Source organism: Castor canadensis, chromosome 13, assembly GCF_047511655.1.
Source record: "Castor canadensis chromosome 13, mCasCan1.hap1v2, whole genome shotgun sequence".
Classification (NCBI taxonomy): domain Eukaryota; kingdom Metazoa; phylum Chordata; class Mammalia; order Rodentia; family Castoridae; genus Castor; species Castor canadensis.
The window spans coordinates 13,628,461-13,655,755 of NC_133398.1; the positions used below are offsets into that span (position 1 = coordinate 13,628,461).

At 51.5% G+C, this 27,295-nt stretch overlaps 1 protein-coding gene across 13 annotated transcripts in view; it reads right to left on the bottom strand.

Moving 5' to 3' along the window:
• Positions 1 to 4,432: 4,432 nt before the first annotated feature.
• Positions 4,433 to 27,295, bottom strand: part of Dab2ip (DAB2 interacting protein) — a 184,863-nt gene continuing 162,000 nt past the window's right edge. For 11 of the 13 annotated variants that reach the window (XM_074051086.1, XM_074051092.1, XM_074051084.1 and 8 more), the window contains 10 exons: positions 26,179 to 26,323; positions 25,950 to 26,094; positions 23,114 to 23,350; positions 21,502 to 21,703; positions 19,181 to 19,359; positions 16,453 to 17,341; positions 15,658 to 15,810; positions 13,760 to 13,953; positions 8,367 to 8,454; positions 4,433 to 7,610 (listed from right to left, as the gene is read on the bottom strand). In XM_074051086.1, coding sequence (XP_073907187.1) covers positions 7,443 to 7,610; positions 8,367 to 8,454; positions 13,760 to 13,953; positions 15,658 to 15,810; positions 16,453 to 17,341; positions 19,181 to 19,359; positions 21,502 to 21,703; positions 23,114 to 23,350; positions 25,950 to 26,094; positions 26,179 to 26,323 — 2,400 coding nt within the window. In that variant the 3' untranslated portion in view covers positions 4,433 to 7,442. The remainder of the gene's footprint in view (positions 7,611 to 8,366; positions 8,455 to 13,759; positions 13,954 to 15,657; positions 15,811 to 16,452; positions 17,342 to 19,180; positions 19,360 to 21,501; positions 21,704 to 23,113; positions 23,351 to 25,949; positions 26,095 to 26,178; positions 26,324 to 27,295) is intronic. The other 2 variants (XM_074051085.1, XM_074051083.1) reach the window with 2 other exon arrangements.

The window sequence follows — 27,295 nt, forward strand, 5'->3', positions numbered from 1 at the left end:
TGAACCCAAGGCAAAGGAAGGCATCTTGTCATTCCAGTATTCTACTGAAGAATTGTTTAAGAGGCCTGTCCAAGTGGTCCCCCCATCATAGGGGAGCACATCTCCCCAAAACTTGCCATTTTGCTGTAGATTAAAAGCCCAGGTTCTGTGCAGTCACACCCTAACCTCTAAATTTCTTCCAGGAAAAGATGGACAGTCCATTGGTGATGGTTTTATTGTCCCTTAGGGCATTAACTAGTTTTTGACCACAGCCAGAGGGAAGTGCATGACTGTGCTGACCAGGTGCAATGTAACTTCACAATTTCTTACCAAGATCTCTAACTGAGATATTCTTAAGAACACCAGTCTCTCTCCACTCTTTGGGCTGCTGTTCCACAGCATCCCTGGTACCCACCTGCCTCCTCAACCTCCCCATCCTTTCTCTTGGCTCCGGGGTAAGGGGACATCAGCATGGCTCTGGTTGTGCGTGGGAATTTCACAGTCCCATGCCTCATTGTGGGTTTTCCTTCTATTGGACCAGGTTCTTCCGACCTGGACATATGAGTCCTTCCTTCAGCTCTGGAAGATGAGCTTTTATTATTCCTTTGGGAATTTTACTCCTGCATATTCTTTCACTCCTTCAGGAATTCCTAGTAGTAGAATGTTAGGCACACAGGATTGCATCTTTAGATTTTTCTCCCTCTCCTGTTTTCTATTTGGGTATTTTGATCTACTTCTAGAAGAGTATCTCAACCTTGTATTTCATTACTTCTATTGGATATTGTATTTTTAAAAAGTTTTTTTTTTTTTTTAAGATTAGTTCAGGAGCTCTTTCCTGATCTTGTTTCTTTTTCATACCGTCCTGTTCTTGTTTTCTCTGAGGATATTATACTTTTTGTTTTTTAAAGAAATTCTCTGGCCAGGCATGGTGGTATGGGTCTGTAATCCCAGCTATGTGGGAAGCATAGGTAAAAGGATTGTGGTTTGAGGCCAGCCCTGGGCAAAAAAAAGCAAGACCCTATCTGAGAAAAATAAATGCTCTTTTCCTCTGTTTCCTTTTTGAGATTGGTTAACTTGGAGAAATTCCTTTCATATGGCAATCAGTATTTCTTCAACTGTCGGGGGTCCTTGGCCATGTCCACTCTGCAATAACCTGTGTGTGTGTGACATGAGCAGGGCATCTTGACTGGTAGGTACCAGTGTGGGATGCTGGGACGATGACTAAGTCTTTTCATTGAGGAAGCATCTGGAAGTCTCTCTGAAGCTAGTTGTCCCAGAGGACACTCCAGTCAGCTGCCTGGGGGTCTCTGAAGCAGTGAGGTGGCTGTTGGGAGAGGGAAGAGGCTCACTCTCTCCTGTCACCTGCTTTCTGCCTTGTACCTTACAAAGTCTTCTGCTTTGCCTCGTATCCCCAGGTCCAGAGCACACGTGTTTCAGTGGCTGCAGAGAATACATGCATAGCCTCTTGCAAGATGAGGGAGGAAGAATTTCCTGGCTGTGCAAAGCAGGGGTGGGGGAAGGCTGGGCTAGTGCCCCTGCACTGCCTCCTGCCCACCCCCCCAGACCCTCTGGGGGCTCCATGGAGCAATGAGCTCGCTCCAAGTCAGTCTCTCTGCTAATTTCTTCCATACTCCCTCAACAGCTTCCAACTGACAAAATTTCTCAATTCCCTTATCTCCTATCTCCTCCCACATTCATTTTGTCCTTATAGCTGATAACCCCTTTATTCTTTTCCTGTCAGTATAATGATGTTTGGGGAGAAAAGAAGATAAATGCATGTGGTCAATATTCCTTGCTCAATTGGAAGACTTAAAAAGTCTAATTCTAGCACCTGGATGATGCACACCTGTAATCCCAGCATTTGGGAGGCTGAGGCAGGAGGACCACAAGTTACACACATAGTGAGAACCTGTCTCAAAAGATATTTCATTCTATTGATTCACCATTTTTAAAAACTCCTGATGGTGTGCTGAGTTTTTAAAAAATCATTTATTATCTCTCTAGTTTCATTGCTTTAAGGCCCAGGTTATGTCCTGAACTGGTTCTCTGGGCAACTAAAGGTTTTCTTCGTGTCTCAGGAGAGCCAACTTCGGGTAATGACTCAAATTGTAATCCGAAAGGTGTGTTCTCTCTAGGGTAAGGGTCTCTGTGACCCTCCTTATTACAACTTATTAAAATCCTCTAGGTCCTTCCATTTGCTTCCTTGATCTGTAATAAACTAGCGCTGATGGTGTGTTATCTCCAATGCAGTTTTTTGCCATTTGTTAGTTTTGGCTTTTTGTTTGATGTTCTTTGTACCTTCGTTATAAATGTCTTCTATCCATATGAAATGACTTCTTTGTTTCATTCATTGCTGGTTACTTGGGTTCTGGGTCAGTTGAACGACATCATCCCTACAGAGGGACGCAGATCCCTGATCACCTGGATGGGGGATGGCACTACAGAGGCCCCCCAGGGGCCCATGGGCATGACAATGAAAAGATAGACAAAGGTGTGGGAGGTGAAGGTAGAAGTGAGATGAGGACGGAGATGGGAGGTCCCTGAAGACAGGATACTTTTAAGACACTGGCTAGGAGAGAAAAGACAACACAGCTTGAAGCAGGTGGTGATCTGGCACTTTACAAAGCTTTGGGAAAGGCTAGGGATAGGGGTATACACCTATAATCCCCACACTCAGGAGGATGAGGAAGGAAGATCACAAATTTGAGGCCAGCCTGGGCCACATAGTTCCAGGCTAGCCTGGGCTACATTGCAAAATCCTATCTCAGGAAAAAAAAAAAAAATTAGGACAGGCACCTGTGTTGTACTAATGCCTGTAATCCAAGCTACTCAGGAGGATCATGGTTCAAAGTCACCCCAGGCAAACAGTTCATGAGACCCTTATCTCAAAAACAGTCAACACCAAAAAGGGCTGATGGAGTAGCTCAAGTGATAGAGCACCTGCCTAGTAAGCATGAGGCCCTGAGTTCAAACTCCAGTACCACCCCCCCTGCCAAAAAAAAAGCTTAAAAAGTAAGAAAGCTGTGGGAAAGAACCAGGACTACAGGGGGATTGGCGGGAGAGGAGGTTCAAGAGGTGGGATACAGGGACTGACTGGGCTTGGGACTGCCTTGGGAAGGAACAGGGTGCCTCCTCTCTTGTGGCTGTGGAGAGCTGGTAGTGGCCTGGGGCGGTGGGGCCACCCAGGAGGTAGGCGGCCTGGTTCTCAGAAGGGAGAGCTGGCTGGCCAGGAGACAAGGAGAGACACAAATTCGGATTAGCTTTGGCCATGGTATGAACTGGTGACCTTTGTTTTTGTCATCTAGACAGTGCGGACATTAGGTGGACCCACCACTTACGGGTAAGAGAACGCTGTCAAAGAAGGGGTAGAGGAGGGACATGGCCTGGGCTTGGTGGGGGAGGTGCCTGAGGACAGGTGTGATGAACAGAGCTGGACAGAGAGGCCTGGCGGCTTGTCCTAGAGAGCAGCATCACAAGGAGGTTGCTTTTCTAGGCAGAAGGTGACAGCAGTCGGGTGAACCCCAGGAGCAGCTGAAATAGAGGGAGAAGTCCTCATAGGAGAGGCCAGGGTTTTGGACAGGTGGCTGTGGTCACCCAGAGTGCATGGGGCAGAATGCAAGGGTGGACCTAGAGCACCCTACTGTGGCTTGCCCCTCATCTCCCACTGGCTGCAGGGACAAGGACAAAAGTGGCTCTGGGGTTCTCTCAGGGAAGGCTCCAATCCCCAGCTGGAGCCAGAGGCCCTGTGCAGGAGACCTGGGGCTTCAAATGCAGATTTGAGGATACACACCTCTGTCCCTGGACTCTCCATGGGTTCACCCCAGACTACTGTGCACTGGAAGACAGGATGCTGAAGCTGGGCAGGCTCCAGACCTCAACCTCTCTCCACCATTCAGCAGGTGCAGCTGAAGGGCTGCAGGTCGGCTCCTTCCCAACTAGGGCCCTGGGTTCCGTTTTGCAGGTAGGTCTGGCTCAGGAGAGCTTGAGTCAGCCTTTCTGGGTGCTGAAAGCTTGGAAACATTGTCCCAATCACTCATTACTTGCTGGTGACCCTGGACCAATGTCTTGCCCTGCCTGGTCTCTTCATCTCAAAACCTTTTTCAGGGTATGAGAGAGCATTTCATGCAGAGCCTGGCAGGAGCTGGTGTCCACTGCAGGGAAGGCACAGTGGCCATTCTCTCTCTCATGAGGCAGTGGGCCAGCAAAGACCTCACTTCTGAGCCCCTGGGAGCCAGGGGAGGGTTTAAGAGATCACCTCTCCACTGCTGGTGCAAAGACCCCGACCTGGAGGAGGATCTCCGGTCACCCAGTGGGCCACTCGCTTGAGGGGCTGCCCCTGCCCAAGGGGAGCCAAGAATGTGATCCCCTTGGTAATGTATAGTATCAGCTCAGGACTCAGAGGCACCCCTATAAAATCACCCAACACACAGCTGAAAAGAGAGGCGAGCCAGGCTTAAAATAGCTAAATAAATCTTTAATATTTCTAATTGCAAATGTACAGAAATTGCACAGCCACACAGTCTTAGAACACCAACAACTTCTCTGTACATTATTACATGGTTAAAAGTCACAGCTAGAGGAGGCACTCCAGCCAAACTCCAACGTTTGCATTTTTCCTTTTCACATACTTACAAAGGTGGGGCTAGGACACAGTGGAGGGCTAGGGGTAGCCTGTGGCCAAGTGTGTAGAAAAGAGGGGCTGGTTCCCTGGACAGTCTGGCTCCCAGATGGACAGGTGTGAGGGAGTGGTGTCCCTCGGGCAGGTGCTGGGGGTGGTGCATGTGGAGCTCTGGCCCTGATTCCCACCCCTTCCTGGGCAGTCAGAGAAGTCTTCATTCATGAGAAATTTGGCAGTTTCCTTTACCCTGAATACAGGAACTGAGCAAAAAAGGCCAGGTTTCTGCACTGGTGGGGCAGCATTCACCAGCAGACCTGGAGTTTGGAGGCCAGGGAGCTCTGGAGCGTGGCCTTCCCTGAGCAGGGACCATCCTTCCCTCAGGGACCTCTGGCAACCCCAGGCCTGGCTCTGGCCTGCGGTGCAGGTTCTCCATGGCCTTGCACAGAAGGCCTCTTTACTGGTCCCATCAGAGCACATGTCCCCACCAGCCTCCACCAGGACAGCATGCTGCAAAGCCTACAAATTAATGCCACGGGAAGGGAAGAGACACAAACACCCAGATCCCAAAGCTCCTTGTCCTGCCCAACACTGTCCTCTAGGTTCCAAGGTACGGTATGAACCATTTGGAGAGCAGCGGTCCCGGCCGGCCCTCACAGCACCAGGACTAAAGGACTATGTACATCCCTTGGGTGAAATAGTTACATTACAGTCAAACACCAAGAACATTTACAAAAATCTTCAGACTTGCAATAAGATAAAAATCTGTGAAGAGTCTGTACACTTTTACAGTTTTTGCACTAGGTAAATAAGGCTCTCGGCCGGAGAGCTCTCAACCTCCACCAAGGGTGGCCACAGAGGCCACAGCGACTGGCTCCCATGCCCTCCTGTCCAGGCCTTAGGGACCTCCCTGTATTGCTCGGAGGTGCTGAGTCCAAGGTCACTCTATGAGGCATGGGTGGACGGGGTGGGTGGGGAGGAGAGCAGGTCTCCCTGGGCAGTGGGAGAAAAACAGCACTGGTACCAGGCCCTGCTGGAGAGGCCACCCTGGTTGAAACGTGCAGGTGCAGAGGTGTGGACAGGAGTGGGGCAGGAAGAGAGGCAGCAGGACCTCAGCCCCTACCTCCTTCCTTCCTGAGGCCTCTGACCTTGGTGGCCCAGCCCACTCTCCACCAACATCTGTCCCTAGCCTAACTGGGCTATAGGTTACATCTAAAAGCCCTTCACAGAGCAGCCATGTCACCTGTGCATGGGCTCAGGATGGGGTACAGTGTGGTTCTGGGCCACTCCTCCAGGACTTCCACCCTTCCTGGTAGGGACTCTGGCACATCCCAGGCCCTGGGGCAGAGGTGGTGGCTCTTGCAGCCCACCCAGCCCTGGCTCTATTGTCTGGGCAAAGGCCATAGGTGACCCAGGGCCAGAGCTTGGACTCTGTAGGGTGTGAGAACAGAGGGGGCCAAGTAGAGCCAAGCTCCTGCCCATTTATGGCCCACAAAGTGGGGAGGGGCAGATATGCTACAGAACAGCCTAGAGCTGAGGAAAATCAGCCCCAGCTGTGGGGTGTGCCCCTCCCCTGCCTGCAGCGCCTGGGTCCTTGGCTGGGGCCGGGAAGGGTGAGGAGGAGGCAGGTGCACACACAGGGCCTGGTGCAGGCTGCTGCTGTCTTGGAGAGGGAGCAACTCTAACATCCTCCAGGGCCGCTATTTCCCATGCAGTGCGCACGCTCAATTTAAAAGGCCCCTGTGTTCCAGCAAGCGAGCAAGCGGGCTTTTGTTTCTAATGCATACTGTGAAAGGAAAAAAAATCACAGTTATCCACCTTCTCAGGTCCTGCGGGCCTTAGAATTTTTCTTTTAAACCATCAGAGAAAAGATCACCTTTTCAGGGTGAGCACCAGCTGGTCATTCCCCAGAGGGCCACTGTGCCCAGGATGCACTGGGCCCCTAGAGAAAACAGCTACAATGCACTGTGCTATGTGGTCAGCTCTGCCCAGCTCTTTGGCTTCTGGGAGCCAAAATTTGTAAGCATATTAGCAAAGCATCAGTCTAGGCCCATGGGGCAAGTGTAGCAGGCTTTAAATCCTCCCCACAGGCACAAAGGCCCAGGAGAAAAAGCTATGATCCTCACTGGTCTACTTGGCGATGCAACTGAAGAGGGAAAGGAGGTAAGGTGATGAGTGTGGAACAGGCACTGGGGTGGGGGTGGATACTTGGTTCCTCACAGCCAGGAGGGGTCCCTGACAGGCTGCATGCAGGGGCAGGTGCTCAGGGCAGAGATGGATAGGGGCCCCAGAATCCCTCATGTTCTCCCCACTGTCTCCCTGCCTGCCTACTGACCTATAAGGTTCCAGGCCCCACAGGGCGGAGGCCTGGTGGCCAGAGTCCTAGGCCCTGAAAAAGCGAAGGGAAGCTGCAGGGTGGCACCCTGGCCCTCACCCAGCCCCTCTCCAGGCAGCTCCCTCCCCGGAGAGGGTATGGGGTACATGCACTTGGCCAGTCAAGGAGGAAAAGGTGACACACACCAATTCAACAACCATCAGACATGTGTTTGGCAGGACCCTGCTCCCTCCAGGCTGTCCCCACTCCCCAGTGTGCAGTCTCTTCTGCCTGTGCTCAAACCCGCTTCCCAGGCGGGTGGAGAGAAGGAGAGCACTGCGCCCACCTCATGTTGTGTCAGTCTCTGTGGCTCCCTCTGTGCTGCCTCCTGGACAGCAGATGAGGGGAGGGGAGCACCTCAGCCTCCTGCCACCTGCGCAGGGCTGCGACTGTGGGGCGCCTCCCGGCCGAGACCCTGCCCTGGGCCACCACAGTCCCCCTTTCCTTGGGGAGGGTCCTCCCTCCTCGGGCCGGTTAGCAATTGCTGCTGTTTCTGAACTCGCCGTTCTCAGTAATCTGCAATTTGGTGGGGTTGGTGGGGGAGACGCCGTTACGGGCTTGCATGCTGTACCTCTCTTTCAGTTGCGTCAGGGCACTCATGAGGCGGGCATTGGCAGCGTCCAGGGAGGCGATGCGCTTCTCCTGTGGGCAAGGAGGGTGTCAGTGGGACACAAGATGGGTTCCAGGATGCAGGGAAGATCATGCTGGGCAAGGGACCTCCCTGGGGCTGCAGATGCCTACAAGAAGCAGGGAAGGAGGACCAGGACGCACTCATGCCAAGTGCGTGGGAAAGGACCTGGCTGTGGAGCAGCTGGTGCCATGCGAAGAGGCTCTGCATCATCATGAACAGAGACCTTACTGCCCGCTCCTCATCCCAGACAGTGCAGCTCTAGAAGCTGTACCCATCAAGTCACCTGAGGCCCTGAGGGCAGTCATCCTTGCTCATGTGCATGAGGGACACCAGAGGTCACTAGTCTGGTAGTTTTACAGTCTCCCGATTCATGGCTTATGAGGAAAGAGCCCCAGAGAGCCACAGTGTCCTGTGTGTCTCTCCTCCTAAGTCTGAAAGTCAAAGCACTGAACAAGAGTCCCAGTCCTCCCTCTGTCCAGCCTACTACCCATCCCCAGCCTTGCCCACTCCTCCCCTTTCCCAATAGCTCCCAATCCTTGCTCAGCATCCCAAGCATCCCAGCAGCAGAATGGGCTGCCCGTCCCCTTTCAGAGCCTGTGCTAGTCAGGAAAATTGACTTCTTAGAGCAAAGATCCTGGTCTCTTACTCCTCCTCAGTTTCTGCAATGAGGTATGACTAAGGAAGTCAGAGAAGCCAAAATCATGCTTTCCTCACCCCAGGTCCTCCAATACCCACAGCTAAGCAAAGAGTTAGACAGAGTCTCCCACCTGGGCATCAATGATCTTCTGTTTGGAGTCTACAGCAGCTTGCATCTCGGCATGGTCCTTCTTCAGTTCTTCCTCCACAGACATCAACCTGCACCAGACAACCAGACAGTGACAGACAGGCTGTCAATGGGTGATCTGAGAAGAGGGAGGGGCCTTGGGGAAAGTCCATCACACCTGCACTAGGGGAGCCCCTCCTCAGGCCACAGATTTGCCTCTCACACTTGTTGGGGCCAGCAACTGACATGTCTGGTCTACTCTGTCCTCACAAACCCTCTCTAACCCTAGCTGTTCCTAAATGCCCAGAAGCCCATGGGGCTGTCCCTTTCCTGATGTTCTAGGAACCAAGGTGGTAGGGTGGAGTCAGATCTTCATGACCTCCCAGATCATGAAGAGTTAGGCAGGTGGTGCTATGTCACAGGAGTCACAGTACAGGGCAGAAGCTGAAATCCCCTCCTGCCCCCACTGTATTCACTGAGGTTGTCCAGGTCCTATGCCACCTCTGAGGCCAGGGAAGCTCAGACATTTCCCTCCAGGACTCCAAAGGAGGTGAGTACTGCCCACTGCATGGCTGCTGTCTGGGAGAATCACAGGCCCATGTACAGAGCACAAGAAACACTCTCTCTGCTGAGGGGCAGGCCATGATCAGCACCGCCAGGCCCCTGAAGGACAGGCAGCAGGTAAGGAGCGGCCAGAGGAGCACGGTTCTCCTTAGCACTGTCTGCTCCTTCTCTGGAGCTTTCTGATCTTATCCTCCTCATCTCTGAAGCTCTATCACCACCAGTCACACCTGCCTTCCAACTCCCTCTGTGGCTCCTATACCCTTACTCTCTCGATCTGCCTGCTCTGCAGATGTCTGGTCACACCTGTCCCAGGACATGACGGTTTCATGGCTCAGGCCTCAGCATCCATTCTGCTTGCTGAATACACTCTCTCAGAGGAGCCCACCCACTCCCACAGCCTCATTTCTGATCCAACCCTCAACACTTCCCCAGTTTGCAGGCTCAGCCCTGCTGGTGCAGCACCTGCGTACTCACATTAGAGCACAGGGAGGTCAACGGTGCTGAGCAGGCCCCTAGGGCTGCTGTGAGAGCTGGTGAGGAATTAATTCGGGGAGAGGCGGGGCATGGATGGATAGTGCCAAATAAGGGAAATTACATTCGAAGGAGATTAGATTTACACTCTTGCCTCTGTTTTAGAGATGTCTAGAAAACTAGACATGGTATCTAAAACAAAGGTCCTCAGACTGGGAATCTGCTTCCTAAGGGAAGGGAAACCAGTAAGGTGAGCCTAGCTCATGGCCTGCAAGCAGAGTGGGGGAAGCCAGCAGCCTCCCTGGTTGAGGAAGGTGGAGGTATAGCGTTTGTGGGGCAGAGTGCCACACAGACATAAACTTCATGTATCTCCCTTGAGTTTTGCATGAATCCTCAACACCAACCTGCAAGTATGTGAGCAAACGAGCAGGCAGGGCAGGAACCACTGCAAAGGACAAGCATGGAACAATGCCAGGTACAGTGTCAATCCTACCAGCTAGAGTGGAAAAATGCACGAACACGGGGCATCAAGAAGGAGCTCCGGAAACACTGCTTCAGTGGTGTTCAAGGACCTAAAGGCCCCTCCCTAGCAAGGCACCAAAAACCTCAGGATTGAGCTGAGTCCAGGAAGTCTCACCGTGGCCCAGAGCAGATCCCAAGGGTATTTAAATAAACACAAGAATGAACACCACCTGCCTGCCATCTAACCAAAATTACCGTACGCTGAGAAACAGGATAAAACTGTAACTAGGAGAAAAACCCGTAAGTAAAAAGACTGTTAGGTTTTGAATGTGGAATGTGCCCCACAGCCTTGTGCACTAAACATTTGGTCCCCAGTTGGTGACGCTATTTTGAGAGACCTGTGAGAATTTAAAGACGGGGCCACACTGGAGGAAGTAAGTCACTAGGGGCAGGATGCTGGGGGTGTCGTGGCCCCTTCCTGTCTCTTTTTTTCCTTCTGTCTGAAGGAGGGGAGGAATTTCACCCACCACATGCCCCTGTTGCCACATTTGCCCAAGCACATGGCACAACATGGATGAACCCCCTGAAACCATGAGCCAAAATAAGTCTTTCCTCCCTTATGTTGTTTCTTTCAAGTATTTGCTCACAGTGATAAGAAAAGTAATTAATACAGACTCAGATGTCACAGGTGATAGAATTAGTTGGCAATGACATTAAAACAACTATCATATATATGTATGTTCTGTATGTTCAAGAAAATAGAAGAAACTATGAGCATTAGAAAAAACTGTTTGGAGTTTAAACCAGAATGAAATTCTAGAGGTGAGAAATTAATACCTGAAGTAAAAAAAATATCAGGTAAGATTAAAAGCAGATTAGACGGAGGGGGTGAATTCAACTATGATATATTGGAAGAACTTTTGTAACTGTCACAATGTACCCCCAGCACAATAATAATAATAATAATAATAATAATAATAATAAAAAGCAGATCAGATACTGAAGAAGACATGAGTCCCAAACTTGAAGACAGTATAAAGTCTCTACCATACACACGCAGAAACAAGAGAGCACCAGTGAGATGTGGAGCAGTGTAACGCAGCCTAATGGATGGATGATGAGAGTCCCAGAAAAAGAAACAGGGAGGTGGGGACATAGAACTACGAATCCAGACAACATGAAGAGCCACACTGAGGCATGGCGTAGTCAGATAGTTATAATCAAACTGTTGACAACTGGTGTTGAAGAAAAAAAAATTCTTTTTATAATGCTAGGAATCGAACCTAAGCTCTCAAGCATGCCAGGCAAGCACTGAGCTATATACATTCAGCCCAAGAAAAACATCTTAAAAACAGCTAGAGGAAAGATACACTAAATACAGAGAAAGATAATGACAGAGTCCCTGTCATTGTGGCCTGTAGGTGGGGATAAATCAGGCCCACTGCTTATTTTAGTAAATAAACCACCACATCACACAAAGAATTCTGCTGTAACAGAAGAGCACATGGCTGCAGTATCTGCCCTTCACAGAAAAGCTTACCAACCACTGTCCCAGAGCAGCACAGATACAGAGCTAATAAGCCAAAAAAAGGACATAAAATGGAATCATAAAAAAAATGCAGTCCAGCCAGGCATCGGTGGCCATGGAAGCAATCCTAGGTACTTGAGGGGCAGAAATCAGGAGGATCGCAGTGTGGTTTGAGGCCAGCCCTGGGCAAATAGTTTGCAAGACTTTATCTTGAAAATACCCAACACAAAAAAGGGCTGGTGAAGTGACTCAGTTGGTAGAGTGCCTGCCTAGAAGCCTGAGATCCTGAGTTCAAGCCCCAGTACCACCAAAAAGAGGAAAAAAAAAAAAAACCCAAAAAAACAAAAATGAAAAAGACACAGAGATGCTATAAATAGAAAGATAGTAGATTTAATTGGTAATTACATTAAATGTATGTGGTCTAAACACTCCAATTGAAAGGCAGAAATTGTTTAGGTTAGATAAAAAATAGCCTCACACCTGTAATCATAGCTATTTGGGAGGCTGAGATTGGGAAGATTATGGTTAAAGGCCAGCCTGGGCAAATAGTTCACAAGATCCCATCTCCAAAATAACCAGAGCAAAACAAAATAGGTGTGGCTTAAGAAGTACAGCTCCTCCTTTGTAGGCATGAAGCCCTGAGTTCAAATCCCAGTCCCAACCTCACCCCCACAAAAAAAAAATCTGAAGGATTTGTCTATTCCTTTTGACATATAAAGACACAGCAAAAAGGCACTGTCTTGTGAAGGCAAGAGCTCTCACCAAATCTGCAAGCACCTTGATCCTGGATAGCCCAGCCTTCAGAACTGTGAGAAATAAATTTCTTTTATAAATTACCCAGCTCAAGATAGACTAAGCAGTGGACTAAGAGTCTAAGATGGAAAATGCTATATAATAGTAACATTAATCAAAAATAAAGCGGGGAGACAGGCACGGTGGCCTACACCTGTAATCCCAGTATTCAGAAGGCTGAAGCAGGAGTTGAGTATGAAGTTAGCCTGGGCTACATAACAAAGATTCTGCCTAAAAAAAAAAAGAAAAAAGAAAGAAAGTAAGTTGGCGTAACTGCATGAATAGACATATAGTAAGGCGTATTTCAGAGGAATAGGCATATCATGATAAGAAGGTGATGTTCCAAAGAGATCAGTTCACTAATAGTACATAATAATCCCCAAAGCATATAAGCACCTAAGAATTGAATGTCAGTGTGCATAAAGCAACAACCAATAGAAACCAATAGAAACGAAAGGAGAAAATAAAGAATCTGTAATTATGATTAGACGCCTTAATATCCTTTTTAGTAATGAACAGAACAGTAAACAAGCAGACAGAAAAGCAGTAAAGCTATAGAAGACCTAAATGACGCTTTCAACCAAACCATCCTAACTGACATTTCCACTGGGGAGGAAATACACCCGGATCAGTTAGTAGAAACAAAATACTAAGCAAGCCTCTGAATTCAGAAGCGAAGGCAACTCGGAACACACACAGGGAGGAAGAGGTGGTCAGGATGAAGATGTGCCAAGAGCATAGCTAGAGGTCAAGTGAACAGAAGGTTTCTGAGCACCTGGGTTCTGCTTGTGTTAATCCTTTATAATGAATACACCATGGGGAAATGAAGCAAACAAGAGTCAGGAAGTCTATGTAGGGGAAATTTGGGAAGGGTTAAGAAAAAGCAAGAGGCCACACAGGGAGACACCCTAGCCCTGGATCAATCTGTCCAGGTAAAGGACGGGTCCTTAAAGTGAATAAATAAACAAACTATGAAACACTATTTCTCCTTCTACACCTGGTCTTCCTGTTGTTAGGAAGTAAGCTTCAAAACTGCGGCATGGTGGGCTGGCCTGTACACTACCTCTGGACTGCACTCCTATCTGTAGACTACCCCAGGTAGAGACAGAGGGATGGGGCAGACCTGACATAGTCTTCAACAAAGATGAAACCCATCAAAACCACTGACCTAGAAACCCTCCCCCAGATAACCCAGGCACCTAGAAACTCAACAGATCAAATTGCGTCGTCACTTCTTCCTCTCTACCCAAATTGGTCCTCATGGATAGGTGGCATTTCTCACACCCACACCCAATGCTCGATACAAATCTGGAGGTTATTTTGTCCTTCCTTTCTTACCTCCACTGAATTCTCATTCCCACTGAATGGAACTGACCTTCCCACTTTTCCAGCTTCCAAACTCCCCGAAGAGAGCTTGCCAAGATGACCTGACTCCTTACAGGTACCCAGACCCTCTGGGAGCTGGCCTTGGCTGGTTCACACTCACTCCTGCCCTGTGCTCCACTGTCCTGCCACCCGGGACATGGTCTTCCCTCCTCTTGATCTTCTGTGGACCAACTCCCCCTGGCAGGGGCCCTAACCTGCTGATGATGCCCTTCATCTGGATGTCCTTGTCTTCCTGTTGTCTCCGCAGCCGCTCCTCACCCTCCTCGAGCCGTGCCTGGTACTCCAGCACCAGCTTCTGTGTTGTCTCCTCCTGGCACTTGAACAGGGTCTCATATTCCTCCAGCTTCTTGGTGGAGATTCGCAGCTTGTCCTGCAGTACAGCCAGGTCCTGCCAGCAGGACACAGCATGTCACAGGCACAGCACCCAGGACAGAGAGCCCAGTCCAAGTGGGAACAAGGTGGGAGGGAGTCCCATAGGGAATGGCCCAGCAGCTATGATGAGACAAGCCTATGCTACACCGAGGGTCTCTCCATTCTAACCTCCCAGAATGACCTGTAGAGCCATGAGGTAGATGGAGACTCAAACCCAAGTCTCAGGAGCAAGGGTGTAACTACAGCCTTGAAGCTCATACCACCACACCCAACTTATTAACTTTTTGCCTGCACTGGCCTTAAACTGCAATCCTCCTGCTCTCCACCCCCAGTAGCTGGGATTACAGGCACGAGCCTCCTTGCCTGGCAACCTTGAACTTTTTATAATAAACAAAGATTTAAAAACCCTGGAATATATGAAGGACATCGGATAGTACCTTGAGAGGTGAGGGTTCTCAAGTGGGGAAGTGATACCCAAAAAAGCAGCCAAGTCCCATGGAGAGTGACTCATCAGTAGAGGAGACCCTAGCCTCCCAGCTTTGACCTAACCCTAATGACATGGAAGTTGGCATGGGACATGGAAAGAACGGGAAAGGTAAAAGGCAAAGGCAAGGTGGCTCAGGCTTTCCGGATCTGACTCAGCCTCTTGGGAGAAAGGAGGTGTGAGGGGCAAGAGAAACTGCACCAGAATGCTGTGTGAGCTGCAAAAGGAGCTGGCTGCCTCCATACAGGAAAGAAGCGGGGGCAACCCTGGAAGTAAGAGGGCCAGACATGTGAAAATGCAGGGAGCCTGGGGTGTGGCCAGGCCTCTACTCTTGCCATCTCACCCTGCCTCCTGGAGCACTGTGTAGTGTCCCCTTGTTTCCTTTCATATAACCAGTGAAAGCAGGTAGATGCAGTGGACCAGAGAGAGGTGGAGGTTAGTGTATGCAGCATGGAGATGGACCTCACCCGAGGCTAGGGAGAGGAGCACTGCCACACTGACCCGAGGCCCCTGCTCAGGAGGCTGCTACAGGCTTTCTGGGGCCCCAAAGGGTGAGAGCACCCAGAGGCAAGGGAAAGTTGGCTGTATTCTGTGGGGGTGGGGGTGGGGGTGGGGAGAGAGTTGTATTGGCTCCTCCATCTACCTTGGCTCTGGCCTCCAATGGAAAACAGACTACCCACAGATTCAGGGCAGCTGCCACTACTGGATGGTTTTGAGGGTACAGCTGAACCCCAGTGCTATGCCAAAAATTCTAGAGGTGGCAAAGGGTTAGATTTTTTAGAGCCAACTTTTTCCCCTGAGAGGAAGAAAATGTCCCAGTGGCAATTTGACCTCACCTGTCATCCTCATAACTGTTATTTCCTCCCCAGGCCCTGGCAGAGACAGAACTCAAAAGAATCAGGCTTTAGGCTGGCACAAACCCAAGGGAAAAGGGGTCTGGGCGGGGTGGCTCTCCTAGCTGTCTTGGGGACTCCTGCCTTTGGTTCCCAAGAGTCCCAGGAGTCTGCACCTAAGTCCACTGTCAGGTAACTGATATGCAACCTATACTGGAAACCTACAGGTCTAAGCTAAATCCCTATGGACACTTTCCTTCCATATTTCACTCACTGCTATCCTTGCAGAGGGACTGGTCATCACTGAAGCAAGCAGCACTGCCTCACTGAGGACTCTTGGGAGACTCCTCAGCACCGGTGGAAGGCAGCCCGCCCTGCCCACCCAGCCCAGGTCCAGTGTTACCTTTTCTGCTTGGCTGAGTTCCTCCTTACTCCTTAGCCTATCCCTGTGGGGGGGGTCTGGGCCCAGGCCCTCGTCTTCTAACAACTGCGCGTTCATGGTCAAGAGCCAAGCAGCTGTGCGGTCCAGGGCATTGGGGCTCACGGGTGAAGGGCCCTACAATGAAACACAGCTGTGAGGGGCTGTGGTGAGGCAGAGGGAGGGAGGGATGGGGAACCACAGGGACAAGTGGTTCAGAGGCATGGTGGGAAGGGAGGGGACCTCCAGCTGCCTGAGTGCCTACCAAGGATATCTGTGTCTCAGAAGGCAGTCAGAGCCAGTCAACAGTCCACAGCACCATACTCTGTTACTATAGGGGCAAAGTGACAGGCCCGGCTGAGGAGTGGCCAACTCAAAGCACATTCACTTATGTCCTGCTGGGACAGGGATGTTCAACCTCTGGCAGCTGTGCATAGAGGCTGGCTCAGCCTATGTGAGCACTTTGGGAAGGAAGTGTGGGGTCAGAGCAGGGCAGGCAGATATAGACTGTGGGGCCAGGGCTTCAATAGGCATAGAACTGGAGATGACTGGATCTCTCCTTCTTGCTCCCTGAACCCAGACTGCCAAGAGGATCTGGCAGGGGGGCTTGGTGCTCCTTAAGGCTGTGTTGGTCCTGGTTTGCAGATGAGTGGATGGGGCTGGACGTGGCACCGCTCAGCATGGGATGGCAGCTGGGTGCAGGTGAGGTGAAATGACCGAGGAGGAGCATGATATGAGGTGTGACGCCCGCTGAGAGCCCCACCCATCCACAGTGCTGACCTGCTTATGCACGGCACGCGGTTTCAGCTCTGGGCTATCCCCCTTGGAAGAGGAGGACTGCTGCCGCAGCCGGGCACCAGGGCCAGCCCAGTCAGGCGAGGCTGATGCCAGGGTTCCACTCGAGGGCCGTGGGTACTGCAGGGTGCTCAGCAGGGTGGGGGGTGTGCGGCCCCGGGGAGCAGGAGGAGGAGGTGGTGGTGGCGGGGGTGGTTGGTCAATCCTCCGCTGGGGACCAGCGCTATTCTGCCGAGGCATTGTGGGCTGACCACCCTTCTCAGTCAGTGACATCTGTCGCCGTGCCAGCTCGCCAGGCCGCCGTGCTAGCTCCTCTGCAGTGGTGCTAAAGCTTCCTAGCTTGGCAGCAGCTGCCAACTCTTCACTGTTGCTGTGGGAGCTCAGGGAGCTATGGCCCTCAGAGCCTGAGTCTCCAAGGCCACGGGGAGACAGCGGAAGGCCAGCCGCCATCTGATACACAGGGTTCTGGAAGGAGAGTGGTGCCAACAGCTGGGGCCGGCCTGGTGCACCCTCAGAGGTGCCTGGTGTGGTTGGTGTCTGGCCTGCGCGCCGCACGGTGGCCAGCCCCGCCAGGTTCACTGGGGCTGCCCGAGCTGGCCACCCAGCCACCAGCTGAGTTGCAGGTGCCTGCCCATCACTGGAGAGGACGTCAGGGCCCGCTGGGGAGCCCGCTTCCCCGTCCAGCGTGCGGGTGTCTTGGAGGTCCACCATGGACAGGCTCTTGCCACCGTTGGCCATCTGGAGATCAGGCTCATTGGTTTCCGAGTAGCTCGAGCTGCGGGCAGGTGAAGGCTGGACCCCAGAGGACCTTGTGACAAAAAACAAGTCCTTGTTTTCGGGGGTTGGAGACGGTAACCGGGTGAAATCTATCAGACTGCAGGGAGACAAGCACACACAGGGAAAGAAGGGGAAAAGAAGAACTGTGAGTGCAGTCACGTGGGTCCAAACCAACAGTACTGCCAACCTGCTAGGGCCTGATAGCCCCAGCTAGGGCTAAGATGGAGATGGCTAGGTGGTAGGAAGGGAGAGTCCAGGGACCAGAATCTCTGCTCTAGGGACCAGTCCTGCTAGTTTCAGGCTTGGTTGCCTGGCAGGGACTTTCCCTGTTCAGTTGCATCTTGGGACAACAGGTGCTGGGGCCTGATGTACTTTGGAAAAATCCCCTTAGCTAAACACAAGCCCTCAAGCTCACTGGCTCTCAGCCTCCCATGGGTCCAGCACTGCGAACTGTGACTTCAAAGTCACCAGGGCTCCCTCTGCCTCTTACCTCTAGTTTCTAATCAGCCTGATAACCTAAGTAGGGCCTGGAGAAACTGCTCCCTCCCCAGCCTCCTGCTGCCACTTCCTGTTTGAGTGACAGGCGGGGGCTGGCATTTCTGGCAAAAACAGGGAGTAAGAGGAGGATCCGTCAAGTGTAGAAGCAGGTGGGGCAGATCTGAACCTGTGCTGCAGGCTCCACCTCCCTTGGTCCACCACAGCCCCAGCCTCCTCCTTAATCCACACCTATCTGCAGTCTCTTCCTGGACATCCCTGAAGACCAAGCGCATCTGTAGTGGGGCTGGGTGGGCTGTGGAGGAGGAAATGTGGTAGTGCACAGGCTCTGAGTGGGTAAGAAGCAGCAAGGACTTGGGGGCCTGACAGGGGCTTACAAAGAATCATTGGGGCCTCAGATGAAACAAACACCAATGCCCTGAGACAGGGCAGCTGCAGCCACTTGGAGCTGTGGCACTCCTGGACAAGGGCAGGAAATAGAATGAGAGAAAGTAAAACCAGCCAGGGGTCTGGGCTGCCACGCCACACAGGTAAGGTCTCCTCAGTACTCACAAGCCTAGCCAGCTCATAGCCTTTCAGGTGTATCCCCACACGAACTCTTGCCTGGTGACTGCTCTGCCACTTGGCAGGTTAAATGAACAGACTCCCTAGTCAACACTCAGAGGAACCTGGGTACTTGCACTATGGCCTCTGGGCACCAACCCCTGCACCAGATCTGGCTCGATCCCTCCTGCCTGCTTCAAAGCCTGTGCTGGCACCACTTTGGAACAAGCTCACACTCCCCACTCTGCTGCTCCAGCTTCATTCTCACAAGCTGGGGGTGGGGGTTGGGGGACAGGGAAAGGAGTGGAACAGAAATGGTTGTGAGTAAACTCTTTAACAAAGTTTTCCCGTTCTGACTTAAACACTCAAAGGCATCTTCCCCCACTCCACCATGTGTGCTGTGTACATTGAGAAGGCTGCACCCAGGACTTAGGGCTCAGTACCTTTGTATTCTCTGGGCTCTCAGCCTCAAAGCCTAGCAATCATCTCAACTCCTAAAGGCCCCCCAAATAAGAATGGTTGTTCTTATTAAGCATGGGGAAATCTCAAAACGCTAGAAGTATATGGAACTGGTATTTGTCACTGGGCACAGGGGTTTTTCTCCAGGCCTTTGCTGGTGCTTGGCCCTTTACCTAGAATGCTTTGTTTCCTAGTGGAAATGCTACTTTTCTAAAAAGGCTCAAAACCTATAGCACTTCCTCCAGGAAGTCTTTCCTGGTTTTCTCCCCAACAGAGGTTTACCACTTAGGACCTTCCCTATACATTTTGAGACTCATCAGGCTTGTTTCATAAGCATTTGTGTGGGTGACCTCTCCCCCATTATGCAACTACAGATGGGCTACGCCTAGTCTGCATGCATGCCCTGCTACTCCCAGCACACCTGGCACGCCGCTCTTACCCAGAGAGGTCATTCTCAATCACCATTTTCTGCAACCCAGCTGAGATGCTACTGCTGCCTGATCCTGGTGTGGAGGCCAGGTCATTGGTGCCAGGGAGTTGCCCACTGCCTGGGGTGCTCAGTGCTGTGTGGACATCTCTCAGGATCCGAGGCAGGGGTCCCAGTTTGGACACGATGCTCTGCAAAGACATAGCAAAAAGCAGGTCACAGGGCCACTTGCAGAGACTAAGAATGCTGCAGAACTCACTCAGTTCCTCAGAAATGCAAATCCCTGGCCCACCAGTCAGATCCAGCCGGTTTGTGAAAGGACGAGCCCAGGATCTGTAAATCTGTCTTGGTTACCAGCGCTCTAGATATTCCTGGAGCAGGAGTACAAGACCCACCAGCCTGAGGCTTGTTTGCCCTCCCCTGGCACCTAGCAGAGAGCAATTCTGGGAACACTAGAATTTCCACTTTTATCATCTAAAAGGCTTCTGTGTCAGCCCCCTCCCACTACCTACTCCATGAAGTGAGCTAGGCCTGACCCCTCTGATAGCTGAGCCCCAGTGGAGATGGCCCAGGCTCAGGGCAGACATCACAGGGTGTTGGCCAGACAGAGGCACTACCTGGGCCCTTCTGAACCTGTCATGGCTTAGACATGGTATAGAGAATTCTGAGCCAGGCACGAAGCTAAGGGAGGGGGACACTGCTTTTGCACAGTGGAAACCCATGTGTCAAACGGTGAAGGCAAAATGTGAAAACTTGTACAGCCAATACAGCAGACTTGTAGAGGCAAATAGCTTCATTTCAAATATTCATTGCACCTCATCACCTGGGAGACAATGCTGATCACCTTCCATACTTCCTGCCTGGTTGTGAGATCCATGGGACAATGATCAGCACAGAGCTCAGTAAGGGTGGCAGTGAGTGACTGGTGTAAGCTGCAGTGCAGGCTCGGGACTGGAGGAAGGGATTTGGCTTTCCTTTCTACTCCCACCTCCTGAGTTTCTCACAGCTAAAGGCAAGTGGATAAATTGGCTGCAAAATTAACTGCCTGTGATGGCAACAGTGGCAGTTTCAGAGAAAGCTGGGGCTAACCCATGTGCCCATCAGTAGAGGATGGTGAAATAAACTGTGCTCAGGTTGGAGTGGCAGCTCAAGTGGTAAATTGTCTGCCTAGCAAGTGCGAAGCCTTGAGTTCAACTCCCGAGTACTACAAAAATAAATAATTAAATAAAAATAAACTGTTTTCATAACAGGATAGTCTGCAGCTACTCAAAGGGCTACAGAAGTGGTACAGGACAGTGATGTGGAAAGATGCCCATAAAAGTGGATGAGAAACACACTACAGTGTATGCAGTACATTCTCACTTGGAAACAAACTTAAAAAAGAGAATGGCACGTGCTTGTGCCTGCATGTGTGCACCCACGCAAAGATTGTGTCTAGAAGGCTGCATATCACAGTGCTCCAAGTGGCCACCTCTAGGGATGGGACCCAAGGCAGGAAGGCCTTCAGGCCTGGTTTCAGCATTAGTTACTTTTGTAAAGTGGTCCCCTGGAGCCCGGGAAAGCAACAGATATTCAAGAAGTGTTTCCTAACAGGTCTGGACTTTAATGCCAAAAAATTGCTCACTGTGTGGGCTGAGGCTGCTGGGGCAGGGGTGGGGGTGGGGAGGTGGGGTGGGCGGGGAGGTGGGGCGGCAATGGGGTCAGTGGAATGCCAGGCTGGCAAGGGCTCAGTCCAGGTAACTGAGGCAACGTCAGGTATTTAGGGAATAATTTTGTCAACTGACATCTGAGGACAATCTACAAAGGTTTTGTTTGCTTATTTTGTGGTGCTGGGGATCAACCGCGGGGCCTTCTGCATGCTAGGCAAGAGCTCTACCACTGAGTCAGACCCTTTAGCTCTAGAAAGGTTTGTAACTTCCTGCATGGTATGTGGAGGTACAGGTCTTCAGTCAATCTTTTTCATCTGGGTGGCTTCAAAACCCAGAGCAAGGGTGTTTTTGGTGAAGTGGCTAAGTCAAATCCCATTTCTCTCACTTCTTGGGTAGGAATCTAGCCTTCTTCATATGTAGAACTCAGCCACCAGAGGTGGAGCGCGTAAGCACAGCCCCAGGCCCCATACCCACAGTGAGCTGCTGTGGCTGGTGCTGAAGAGTGAACGCCACACTCATCAACAAAGAAAACAGAGCCAGATCACTGGTATGTTCCACAGGGCCTGGGCTGGAAACCAGGGCTGAGGGTGCAGCTACTTGACCCATGTCACCCTCTGACCTTCTGGCTGCTCTGGAAGGAAGAGCAGCCTTTGACCCTGACCTCTGACCTATGGCCACAGGCACCTGTTCCAGCTGGCTGACAGCCTCCCAGAGCAGCGAGTGGAGGCTGGAAAGCTCACGACCCAGGTCGATGTAGCCCTCGAAACCAGCTGTGTTGGAGATGGTCTCAGGGTTGGAGATCTCCAGCAGGAAACGCTGCATGTTGGTCCACTCGTGCTCCAAGAACTGGTTCATGAATGACATGTATTCCTCCTTGCTGCCAAACCTGGAAAGAGGGGGTAGCCAGGGTGAGCAACCCTTCTCTGAGCCACCTCAATTCCCATCCTCCTACCCCCACAGCCCATCCCACTGACGCTCCAAGTCAACTGAATCTGCTGTGACCTAGGTCACCAGGACCTCCTTTGCAAAAGGCCAAGACTGGTGACCCTTTGGGAAACCTCTAATCACAGGACCCTCGCAGGAGCCCATTATCCTTCCTCTTTTCTCCAAGTTTCAATGCCTGGTATAGATGATTCTTGGGCCCACGGTCACCCACGTCTCCTCCGGGGAGTCCCAGATGCCTGAGCAAGAAGCCTGGAAGCAGTCAATTCTCCCTCTTTCTCATCACCAATAGGCAATGCCTGCTAACATTATCAACCAACCTTGTCCCTAGCAGCCACTGCCTCCTGAACTGTCCCTCCCCCACCACACACACACACACACACACATTTGCATTGCTTCTAACATTTTTGCTAGAAACACAGCTATGCTCTCCCCCTGGGTCTTCCCCTCCCTCCCCTTGACTGGTGTTCTTTTCAGGATCCAGAACAGATTAAGGGTGATCCTCTCACTTGTTTAAACCCCTATGTGGCGTTCAGGGCCATGCTATTCTCTTAGTCTTGTCTCCTGTCTCTCCTGGCCTAGTACTTGATGATTCTGAGTCCCATGGCACCACCACCCTCCCCGGCATGCCAGTCTCTACTCCTGCTGCTCCCCTTCCTTGAGCTGGATGAATGGGCTCCCCATCTTCTTCCCCAACAAGCCACAAGCCCTCCTGAGAGTGGTGTATCTCAGTCACTGCTCTGCTATTTGTTGCATGGCTCCCTCTCTTGAGGGCTGAGGCTGGGGCTGATGTATCTCTGCATCAGTGCCCAGCAGAAACAGTCCTAGAAGGCTCAATCCACACTTTGTGAATGAATGACAAGATGACCAAACCCTGCCACTTCCACTCACACGCTCTAAGAAATGCAGCTGAATACACCAGAAATGTTTTACAAGCAAAGCCATCCTGATAGCATTAATCCAAGGCAGTCTAAAACCTGAGCGCCTGGCCACTCAGGGGATGGTTAAGAAAACATGGGATATCAGTCACTTGTTTCAAATTAGAGCTTAGAAACGTCAAGGGATGGGGAGAATCCTTATGATAATGTTAATTCAAAAAGGCAGAAGGAAAAAATATCTTGTCTTCTCACCTTTGAAATTCAAGGAAACCTACCAAAATGGCATGTACTTTTACTAGGAGGATGGAGTGTGGAGGAGGTTTTATTTTGAAATGAGGGGGCAGGGAGGAACTGAGAATGACAAAGACAAAGCAGGGCGTGTGCCCAGCCAAGCTCAGGGACAGAAGCATGCCAGGGGCCTGTCCCTGTGGACTACAGCCCTTGGGTCTCTGCCCATCAGGAGTAGTGGCACTCACTTGGCAAAGTTGGCCAGGTTTTGGGTAACCTTCGCAATGAGGGTGAGGGTGCGGGCTGTGCGGTCATCAGGATACTCCTGCAGCAGGTTGAAGAGTGAAGGTGACATGATGGCTGGGCAGAGGAAGCGCAGGAAGAGGGAGGCACTGATGAGCCGCTCGCTGATATCTGGCCGGCCACGGCTGCTGCACTCCTGCCGCCATGAGGCGAACACCTCTTTCAGCTCCCTTGGGAAGACACTGTGGAGGGGACAGACAAGGGTGGGCCTGATAGTCAACAAGGGCCAAGGATAGGAGGGCACAGGGCAGAATCTGGTTCTGGGTCACACGGAACCCTTGGTTCAAACCCTCCTCCAAAGAGTACTGAGCTCTTTGCATCCATGATCCAACCAGTCAGTCATTTGTTGGTCAGGGCTGCCTACTGGGTAGGGCTGCTGGGGGAGCTGAGATAGTACAGGGGGAGTAACCAGCACAGGGCCAGCACAGACAGGGTATTCAGCTAGCAGGAGACCCAAACTCTAGTCAGGAGCCAAGTGGCTGGGAGACAAGGCCTGGGGAGCTGGCTCTATGTCCTAACAGCATCAGTAGCATAGGCAGAACTGAACTGCCTCTCTACCTGCCCAGGGGCAACATTTTCCACCCTAACAGTAGGCATCTGGGCGCGGAGGATCTGGAAAACTCGAGGGACAGATCAGCATCCCTTGAGCTCTTATCACTCCCTTTGCCTGGATAACATCATAGGAACCTAGAGGTTTCTGGAAGAACCTCAAATAATCAAGAAGAGGAGAATACCCTTATCCACAGGATAAGAACAGAGTTCCTTCTGCTCTAGATGGAAGGGAAACAGAGGCAGTGACTTCTCGAGGACACATAATGAGAAGACACCAGAAGCCAGGGTTCCTGGCTCCACAGGACATTTTGACCTCTCAGTCAGGCCCCACCTGTTCAACCTTCAAGTGGCTTTCCTACCTTTTTACCCTAAAACAGACCCTAAAACATATACTTGCACCTGCTGGGGTAGACCAAACCCCAGTGCTCCCCTAAACCCAGTCTATGCTTGGCTCTCTCAAGGTCAGGGTGACATGACCAAGACCCTGGCCTCCCTGGCCCTACTTGAACTGACAGCAACGTCTGCCCTCTCACGATCTTTAGCCATCTTTAGGCTGAGGTACCAGGATCCTAATAGGGCTTGATCAGCTTGACATGCTTTCCCCCCATAAACCTAGCAGCCGGCCCAGCAGGCTCTATGACAATGAATAAGGCTAAACCAAGGTGATGCCAGGAGAAGAAGTGAGGTGAGTAGTCTTTAGCCCTGGCCCTCATAGTACATGGCACAGAACTGGGCAGTGGTAGGCACTGAGCAGTGTATCTACCAATGGCCTTGTCCAGAACAGCAAAGAGCCTCTGATAGATGCCAGAAAGAGGAAATGGAAAATCCTTGCCCACAGAATATTTTCCCTGTGTCCCACACCCAGCTGCCCTGGGAATGGTGGCAGAGGGTGAAAGCCTGACCCAGCAAGAGATGGGGAGAGTGTTCTCAAGAGTTTAAGGTTCTCTGGTTGTTCCCTCTAGCCAGGTCCAAGGCTGTGAAAGTGGCACATTTCTGGCCCCAGGTAAGCACTTTGTGCAACATGAGCTGAGGAACCTGGGCAGGTGGGCACAAACCCTCCTGCCATTCCCTCTGCCCCCTTCCCAAGGTCACTGCTCACCTAGCAAGGTTACTTTTGCCTGTCCTTTGGAAGCAGTAAACACACCCCCTGGCCCTCCTGCATGCCTAGCCCTGAGTGGGTGGATCCACCTGCCCCCAGGATGTTCCTGCATATGTGGGAAAGATATTCAAACACAGATGCAATCCCACTCTGATGGAATCAGGGATGCGACAGCAGGGCCCTGAGAGGGGTAAGCAGACCTTGTCTGGTGCAATGAAGGGCCACAGAGGGGCAGATGGAAGGCCTCAGAGCAAGAGTTTGTGCAGGTCAAGGTGGGTGAGTGAAAAAAACAACCAAAGACCAGAGGTATGGCTGTGGAGGTGTTTAGGTAGGAAGAGACGTCAGACCTGAGTGGAACAGTGACTCAGACTGAAGTCTAGGCAGCTTCTCCAGTGTGAAAACAAACCCATTTGGGGTAGCAGCAAGACAACCTGGACACACGTATCCTCCAACAGTAAGGTTGGACTTGGCACCCTATCAGTTGGCCATCACAAACATATCCCAGGAGCAAGCAGGATATCGGCCTTACTGGATATTTCCCAGGGACTGATCCTAGACCCAATCATGGTCCCACGTAAGAGACGAGCAGCTTACTCACAGGCCCTGTTCTATTGGCAACTCCCTTCTTCTCTGTTCCCTAGTGCCAGCAGGATACCTGCCTGGTGCTTGGCTTAAAAACCCACACATGCCCCTCCTGCCCTGCTGGGCCCAATCACGAGCCCATGGCAGGAGCACCATAAGTCAGTGAGGACTCTTACAGTGGGTGCCCATACAGGGCCTCATCAGTCCCACTCTATGATATACTAGCCTTCACATGTGCTGGGCACTCACCAGTCACAGGTAAAAATGGACTGCCATTTCCAACTTCTTTCTGATAATACTATAAAAACTGTGTCCTACAGACATTCTGGAATACTCTCCAATATTTGAGAGTCCCAAAAGAACCAAAACAGCAGCCTGGCAATCCAGTAATTCAGTGGGGTCAGGCAAAGGGTAGATTCTGACCCCTGTGCCTAGCACACTGTGGGCACACTGACCTAGAACAGATGGACAGGCAAAATAATAATGCAGGAAGGCCTGGGCCCCAAATACAGTGCAAGACTCCCGAGGGGTCCTGGGCAGACACTGACCAGTAGGAGTTGATGATCTTGCAGAAGGCCAGTTCACAGCACATCTTGAGGTTGCCTTGGTGCTCAGGGAGGTCAGAGGCCGAGCACTTGCTTGGGTCCACTTCACAGTTTTCGTCTGACTCATACAGAGCTTTAATGAACTCACCTGTGGCCAGGAAAGAAGGTGGAATGAGGGCTGGGTGCACACTGTCCAGTCTTCTGCCCACCTGCTGGCCTGCATCTTTCCTACCTAGTGCATCTTGCAGGTACTTCTGACCGACCAGCTTGAGGTACTCCTCAATGGCTTTGGTGGCAAGCGTGTTCTCCCGGAAAATGAGGTGCTCATTGTCCCCACAGCGGTCCACCTCTGACATCATCAGGTCTGTCAGAAAGTCCTGGAGAGACAGGAGGTGAGTAGGATAGGATCTGAGTTAGCTTGCTGACACAACTGTAGTACTCCAGACCCAACCAGAAGAGAAGCCCCTGCTTCTCAAGGCTGCTCAACTGCCATGCTACTGAGGAAATGGAAAGGAATGGAATACCCATACTGTAGGCTATCAGGGAGCACAAGCAGCCTAGTAAGAGAGCAGGGTACAAGGATGGGGAAGTATGCCTCATAAGGAGCCATAGCCACCCATCATCATGTTCAGATTGGCTGGACTCAAACCCTTATTCAGCCACGTCCAGGCCTATCTGTGTGGCCACAGGAGAATTCACCTCTCCCCTACCATCCTTTGCAGAGGATGGACAGGACCACTCTCTGCTTGTAGTACAAGCAACCACCAGGATCCACCCAAGACTGGTGGGGATTTCTCACCTTACACAGACTCATTCTCTGCAGCCCCACAGAGAAGAATGAGAGGACAGAAGCGGTATAGCTGCCCTGGATGGTAGTGAGCCTCATGCTCAGAGTGACAGCAAGGCGGATGTCCACCTAGCAGGATCCTGCCCGTGGCTGAAGGCTGTGGCACCACAGCTCCTCACTGCTGTGGGTCTCAGACTGCTTCAGAGGATAGCTGGTGAGCCCCTTGCCCACTAGGTCCCACCTAGTGTCATGGGAAGACCTCAGCAGAGGAGCTCAGCCATACTGTCCCTGACTGCAGCACTGCCCAGATGGTTACCTCCCTCACTCTGGAGACCTCATGCCCACAGTCAATCTGTGACTTGGAGAAGGGAAAAAGAGGCAGACAGGCAGCCAGAATGAGGGAAAGGGACCAGCCAGCACAGAACCTAAGTGTTGGGTCAGGTTTCTGGTGTCTGAAAATCCCTCATTCCAATGTGTCAACTTTGGGGCTCCTTGAAATACAGAATCAAGTCCCAGGCAGAGGAGACCAGGCTAGTGAACTGAAGGATGGAGAGATAGGAAG